The following is a 7852-nucleotide window of genomic DNA, read 5'->3' as shown; positions in this document are numbered from 1 at the left end:
AAAGCTTCTAGTTCCTGGTTTTCATGCCTTATATACCTTTCTGACATCACTTCCTGGGACAAAAGTCTCCCTTCTTGGGATTAAAGGCATGTGTCACCACCTGGCTGTTTCCAATGTGGCCTTGAATTCACAGAGATCCAGAGAGATTTCTGCCTCTGAAATGCTAGGATTAAAGGCAAGAGTGCCACCATTTTCTAGCCTCTGTATCTAGTGGCTGTCTGTTCTCTGACCCCAGATGAATTTATTAGGGTGCATGATATTTTGGGGAACACAATACCACCACAGAGAGGACAACCAGTGAGCAACAGGATCCAAAGAATCCTGTTCTCTAGGGGACATGCAGGATAAAAGGGGGAACTGAGAGAGATCAAACCAAAACACACACATGCAGCATCCCTCAGGTGGGGCTTTACTGAGAAGAGTGTGAGATAGCATGAAGTGAAGAGCATCAGCTGTGTATTAGCACTATACTTTTATTGAATACTGAGGTTGGAATCCTGAAAACACTAAACATCTCTATGGTTTTGTTCCAGCAAATTCTTAAACAAGCAGTGCTTCAAGGACCATGTTCACACATGGAAACACATGGGAATGTTTTGAAGATTTGTGATGACTTTTGGAATTACCAGCTTTTGCTAGCAGTGCTGACGTCACTGGACTCTTCTTCCTCTTCTGACGTGGAAACTCTTGCTTCTTCACTCCTACGTGGTATTCCATACTTATTCCGAAGACAAATGAACACAAAGAATGGAAAAGTAACAAAAAGAATCGGGATCATGCCCACCCAGTTATTTTTCTTGGATTTCACTTGTTTTGGAGGTGGAGGTGGAGTTGGAGCTGGAAGTTGAGTTGGAGGTGCTGGTGTAGGTGTAGGTGCAGGTGAAGTTGGAGGTCGAGGTGGAGATGCAGGGCCACTGTCCACACTCCCCCCAAAGCCATGTGCCTGGCAAAATGGTGGCTGCCACCCAGAGTTGCAGTGGCAGTGGTGTAAATTGTTACAGACACCTTGCATATTGCATGTCTCTGGTGAACAATGGCTTACCCAAATCGACTTATTGACACACTTCCTATTAATGCACACGTGCTCTGGACCACAGTCTGTGCCATCTTTCACGTGGCCAATGTCAGGTATTGTCATCCCAAAATGGTAGTCAGTCCCCCAACAAGTGACACCATTGAGGTGTGTCCAGTGAACACTGGAATGGTCTTTCAAAGAAGGAAGAGCTTTTACATTCTCACACTGCACTCTCCCACAGAGGATGTCTGAGTCATTACATCTTAAGTATGTACTCCTGAATAGACCACAGTTGCCAAAACGGTCACCTTGGCTGTTGATTTCCCTGTAGCATCTCTGAGCTGCGCTCCTGGCTTCTTTGCCAAAGATCTGCTGACACTGTTCATCTCGGATGTTGCATCTCTTTTCATAGCAGTAGCCACCATCTTTACAGGAGCTCCCATCAAGCAAATACACATCCTTAGGGCACTCATGTGAATGTCCATCGCACCATTCTGGAAGGTCACATTCATTGTCCTTTGCTCTGCACACTGTGCCAGATGGCATGATCTGGCAATCTTTGCAGCAAAGCCCAAAAGCACAGGCAGCCCCACCTTTGAGGGTACAGCCCCTCATACAGCATGGATCTGCTGTACATTTTCTCCAAGATCCACAATCACACTGCTCTCCATCATCAACCACACCATTCCCACAGGACTTTAATTTGTATATGCCTACTGACTTATTTTCCTTGCGCATACAGTTGGTAGTAGCATAGACTTTCCAAAAGTCAGCATAACTGCAGTTACTGAATTTGAGGGTGCCAGCATCTGTTGGAGCCATTAAGCATTGTTCCATTCCACAGGTACATGAACCCTCATCATGCAGCATACCCAAATTATGACCGATTTCGTGTGCTGTAATATGTCCAAAGTGAAAAAGATTATCTCCGATCAGGCTGTCAACTCCACAATTATCCCATGGCATACAAACAGTCCCCAAATAGGCTAAACCAAGTATTAGATGAAAATTATGATGCACAAAAAGATGTGCAATATCATTTTGAATACGATTATTAAGGCTGATAGATTTCCAAAAACAAAAGTCTATCAGGAGATCACGTATGTTAGTCACTGTCATTGGATTCCCTTCATTCCACATCTCAACCCCAAGTAAAACTACCTCAACATCCAGTGGAAGGTAAATCTCGTTTACTAATCCAACAATGATCAATATTTCCACTAACACACGTGACTGATTGCCATTCAGATAACGGATTCGCTCATGGTCAACGACCAGTGCCAGGTCAAGAAAACTCTTGTGGGTCCACCAGCCCTCATAGCCGCTTTGCATCAGTGTGGGGTTATCATTCCTGAGGAACTTCATTTGCCATGCTAGCTCCTCTGCTGTCAATGCACACCTCATGGGGAGTAACTGTGTCTCCTCGCTGTGTGTCTTGCGAACCAAATGTTCAAATGTGGAAGAAAGGTTCTTGGGCTTGATTTCATATACTGTGCCATTTATCTGTAATATTCCTTGAATGCCTCCAAAACAGGTGGTAAGAGCAACCATGGAGTCTGGGTCTCCATCCATATAGCCATAGTAGTAGCAATCCTTCTGGACAAAAGGCTGGTCCTTGTGTAGAGCACCTTGGTCATTGTAAGTGAATACAGAGAGGTGTCTAGATATGAAAGCCCTTTTGGCTTTCATGTAGATAAAATGTCTCTGACCCCCAAAGTGCAGGCTATAAGTCAGCCATCCCACAGTCCCCATTGTTCTGTTGCCTGTGACCCGTAAGGGTATCACTACTTCTGGGAGGCTGGTGTGTTGAGCATGCTCAGTCAAGGGCCATGTTGAAAGAAGGATCAACATCTCCAACCAGAGGTACAGATGAGTTATCCTCTTGTGCACCACGGCCTCACCCATAGCCACCATGTCCCATGAGACATCAAAGGAGGATGCCCTTTGTCTTGGCTTCATGCAGTGCTGACTCTTAATGGTCTGTCTTCTGGCTGAGTTGATGCATTAGAGCAGCAAGACCAAATGACATAGGAAGAAGAAGGCAGACACAGGAGTAGCTTAGTTATGGGCAGGCCAAGATAGAAGAGAGAGAGCCAGGCCTGAGATTAAATGGCTCAGGTATTGGTCTAAGGCACAACTCCACATAGTACTTTTGATTTGCTGTTTAATTTTGTTGAAGTACATTCAAACAAATTGTGGCCGCAAATAAGAATTATAATTTGTCCATATTGATGCCTTCTATACATACATAAATAACTCTTATTTTTAACATATTGCTTCTTAAATATACCAGTTCACATACCTTCAATAAATATTTAAAGCAAAAGTGTCACTAGATAGTGGTTACATAGATCATATTTTAATAGGGCAAAATTGATGTCTATGTATCCATTTAGAATAATATAAAGTGTTCTTTCAGTTTCCGATAATGAGTTATTGAGTTAGTTTACATTGGAGTGATTTGTAAATACTGCTTATATTACTTTTCAATTATCAGTTCAGTACACACACACACACACACACACACACACACACACACACACACACACACATCTCCACACAGTAAATAATTTCTTTTTCTATCTTATTTGAAATCTGTGTTCTTGAAAAATTTTAAAGCATCCCTATTCAAAAGCCGATGACCAGAGTTGCTAAGTCCTGGTGGTGGAAGCTATTGATACCTCTTTTCTAATTAGACCAGACAGTCCTGCCTCCTAGTATTCCAAATATGCTTGTGTTCATAGGTCAGTGCTCCTGCCAACTTTAGTCAGAGGAGCTCCTGTTTGTCTTGTGTCCCTAGAAACATGGCATTTCGATAGATAGCCTGGCACCTGGCTGAAGTCTGAAGTCACTGAGAGATATATTTCAAACATATTTCATGCTTCTTTAATAATTTATATGTGTTCCACACTGTTTCTTAATTCTCTCAAATATTTCAACAGACCAAGGAACCCAGCAGAGAGCAGACACTGTTTCCTTTTACAGGGTGTTTTTATTATTGAATTTAAATCAAAATACGTTAAGCTGTAAAATCAAAAGTTTTCACTGGATTCATTTTTACTCAATGCTGGAGCTTTTCACTAATTGTTTTCCTGAATCTGTGTTTTGTCACTAAATGTATGCACCTGGAAACTTGATTTAGGAAGAAATCTTGATCGTATTTTTACAATTATAATAGTGCCTTAAGTACTTGAGTGAAGTACACAAAGACAAAAATTAGAGGCTTGTAAGACTAAAGTAATGAATGAGAATATAAATTTCTGTGAGGCAAGCATGAGAACTGGGTTTGGGTTCCCAGAACTCATGTTTACACTCTAGGATTGGTGGTTTGTGTCTATAACCCCAACACTGGCAGATGAGGCTACCGAGGAGTGAACGGAAACAGAGACATCCTAGGCTCTTTCAGGACAGCCAGTCTAGCTACATCATTAACTTCTGTGTACAATGAGAGATCCTGTCTTGAAATGATGAGGAAAAATGACTAAAACATCCAACATGTACCTGTGGCCTGCACACACGTGTCTATACATGAACACACACACACACACACACACACACACACACACACACACACACACACACACACACTGAGATGTCTTATTGCATGATATGTCTAGAGGCCATAGGAGAAAAGAAGAGAAATAAACTTTTGAGGACAAAATTTCTAAATTGTGAGTAACATCTCAATGCTCTCATTTGCTTTCCATGTCTTTGTGGTTTGGTTTTGTTACTTGGTCTGGTTTTGATCTCATGGTCTTTTAGCCTCAGCCTCCCATTCAAGCGTGGGAATTACAGACATGCACCATCATATTGCTTTTCATACTGTACTTGAAATACACTTGCCAAATTTTAATATTAGTCATTGCTCTGATGGTAAGGATTTATTTTTGTCATAATACTCTTGAAAATTAGCCTAACACATATAAATTTGTCATAATTTATTCTTAAAATGTTGTTATGTAATCTTCTTAAAGGAAAACAAACTCAAAAGAATGTGATGTAGATTGTCTCTGTACAATCTTTGGCACATTGATTCAACAGGCCACAGATCCTGAGTGACTGTAATGTCTTCATTGATAAAGATACATAGTGCCATAATGTACAGAAACCTTAAACTTGAGTTTCAAAACTCTTTTGTCCATTTTCTTTCCATAGCTTCACCAAATTCATCCATCTCTGTACAATAGTTACTATCTAGTATATTCCTGATGCAATGTCTAGCTTAATGTCATTCAAAGCAAGAGTAATCACACATTAAAAATGTTTACAATGCCCAGTCAAACAAATAAAGCAGAATAAGAGAAAAACTCAGTGATTCTTTTATCTGGGAAAGGTCTGAAACACTGGATGACAATCATGGTGTGTGTTTTGACTTATAGGCTAGTTATTTGTGTTTCTAACCTCTAGAGCTACTTACTGGCAGGTGAAGCAACATTGTTCATGATCTTTTCTAATGATAGCTTGCTTCATGTCTCATTTGAAACATAGATTATTTTTGAGACCTTCCATGACAAGGAGAATATTTACCCCACATTCCATATGGTTTAGTTCTAGATTGAACTGCTTAGTAACAAGAAACTCTCAGGCTATAGAACCTGGCAACTGGCTAAGATTCTAATCTACTCTTTTACTATCTCAACCAGTTTGCTTTGTATTGACTCCTTTCCTCAGTACGAGTAACCAGATTTTCTAGTATACTTCAATAACTTTTCAAAATGAATTAACCTCATTTCTTTATCACCCTCTGCATTTTCCCCATAAGTCATATACTTATTAAACCTTCTGTAGATTTGCTCATGTTGCCAATAGATCCTCAGCTGATTTTCACCATCCAGGAAAAAAACAAATAACTAGCTTCTTCATTACATGTCATCATAGATCACATGGACTTAATAGACAGTTATATAATGGATCATCTGAAGACTACAAAATAAACAATCTTAGTATCCACAGAGCTTTCTCTAAAAGAAATCAAAGATTAGAACAGAAATGCAAGTCTTAACAAATGTATGGAAACTGACATAATTCTTTATATTCTATCTGAACACAATGATTTAAAAGCACAAATCAATTAGCACAAGAAACTATCAAACATGCATAAACTCTGGAAGATTAAATAACATAACCCACTGAGTGATGAATGATTGGTCATTGATGATATCAAGGAATTTCTAAAAAAGAAACTAAAACATAGCATATAAAAGCCTATGGGATACCATGAAATCAATCATTAGAGGAAAGTATATAGGTCAAAGGGTCTACATTTAAACAATGAAAAGAATCTCAAATAATGTGAAACTAAGGACCTTATATAGACAAGAACATGCAAAATCCTCAATTAGTAATTGACAATAAATAAGTCAGGGCAGAAAGAACAGAAATAAAAAATACAAAATTTTTGTGACACAAATGGTTTATTGGAAAGAAAAACAAGATCAACCAACTGTGAGCCACATTAACTAAAAGAGTGAGAAAATCCAGATTAATGAGATGAGAGATGAAAGTGAATTATTATAACAGACATGAATGAAATTTATAATACCATTAAGACATATGTTAATATACACATTTCAACAAGCTGGAAAATCTAAAGGGAATGAAAAATGGATGACTTTCTAGAGGCATAAGACCTACCAAAATAAACCAAGGTGACAATGCCCCAAGTAGAACTCTTATGCCACCAAGTAAAATCTCCAGTGCCAGGAATGAGTTACATCCTGTTGAGATGTTTGCCAAAACATCACAACTATTGCCAAGGCTATTGGTTGCTTTCCACAATCTGATGGTAAGGCCAAATTGCTGAAGACAACACATGTGCTATCAGGCATGGAGAAGTGGAGCTTGTGCCCAGCTAGAAGCTTCACCCCTACTGACTAGTGTTTACAGTCCTGGAAAGTACTCTGTACATTACAGGAGAAATGTAATCATCAATATCACCCAGCTATAAACCCTGAGACAGACATACAACAGTACCTTGCCTGCAAGACATACTGATCTAACTGTGGTACAAATGTCATGGAAGTCATCAATGACTTTTTAAAAACATAGATTTAAAGCCCACTCTGTGAGAATGAACCCAGACAAGACACTGCTAAAGTGTCCAAGAGCCTGATGTTAGATAGGTCATGAGACTAGGGGAAAATTCAATGCTTTTATTATGATGAATGAACATAGCAATAAAATGACTCTTCATGGCATACTGCTATACTCATAAGATCAATGCTTAGTTACCATTAGAGAAACAAATTCTTGCACTTTATTGAAATTAACACAGAGATCCATAAGTAGACAGTCTGCAGAAAGTGAGAGACCTTGGAAGATTCAGTCCAAAATCAGATGTCTCTCTCAAACCCCTTCCTTCAAGGCTTAGGGATCTGTGTGGAAAATGAGGCAGAAAAACTCTTAAGAGCTAGAAGTGATGGATGACTCAAGAAAACAGGAGAGAGACACATAAACTCACAGAGACTGTGGTAACATGCACAAGGCCAACATAGGTTCAATACAGATGGGGTCAGAGCAGTGAGATTAGAAAGTGAACATGAGCTCCCACCCCAAACAACTAAGTCATTTGTAATTGATACATTCTGGGAAAGGGAAAATCATTTTTTTTTTCAAATAGGGTGTCAGTGAGCCAATCAACCACATCCCAGTATAGACTCCATGGTCTGGACTAGGTGGTCAATACAAAATGAACTTCTAGACATTCATATTTTGTATATGGGTGATTTGTTTCATTTTTGGTGTTTTTGGAATTTTTTCTCAAGTTAGTTTATTGTTTATTTTGATTTTAGCTCTTTGTTTTTTTAACTTCTTGAAAGTGAAAGAACAAAAAGTTGG

The 7852-nt window shown here is 39.2% G+C and overlaps 1 protein-coding gene across 1 annotated transcript; it reads right to left on the bottom strand.

Annotated features, from left to right (window-relative positions):
* Positions 1 to 622: 622 nt before the first annotated feature.
* On the bottom strand, positions 623 to 2974 carry LOC118597739 (disintegrin and metalloproteinase domain-containing protein 25-like). Its single transcript, XM_036209420.1, has one exon. It carries the CDS (start codon positions 2972 to 2974, stop codon positions 623 to 625), a length of 2352 nt encoding a protein of 783 aa, XP_036065313.1.
* Between the last annotated feature and the right edge of the window lie 4878 nt (positions 2975 to 7852).

This window comes from Onychomys torridus, chromosome 17 (assembly GCF_903995425.1).
Source record: "Onychomys torridus chromosome 17, mOncTor1.1, whole genome shotgun sequence".
Taxonomy (NCBI): domain Eukaryota; kingdom Metazoa; phylum Chordata; class Mammalia; order Rodentia; family Cricetidae; genus Onychomys; species Onychomys torridus.
Note: the sequence above shows the minus strand (reverse complement) of the source record. Positions and strands in the feature narration are given on the sequence as shown.

Bases quoted from the DNA above. Each gene is read 5' to 3' on its own strand.
- LOC118597739 (XM_036209420.1), bottom strand. From the start codon at position 2,974: ATGAAGCCAAGACAAAGGGCATCCTCCTTTGATGTCTCATGGGACATG.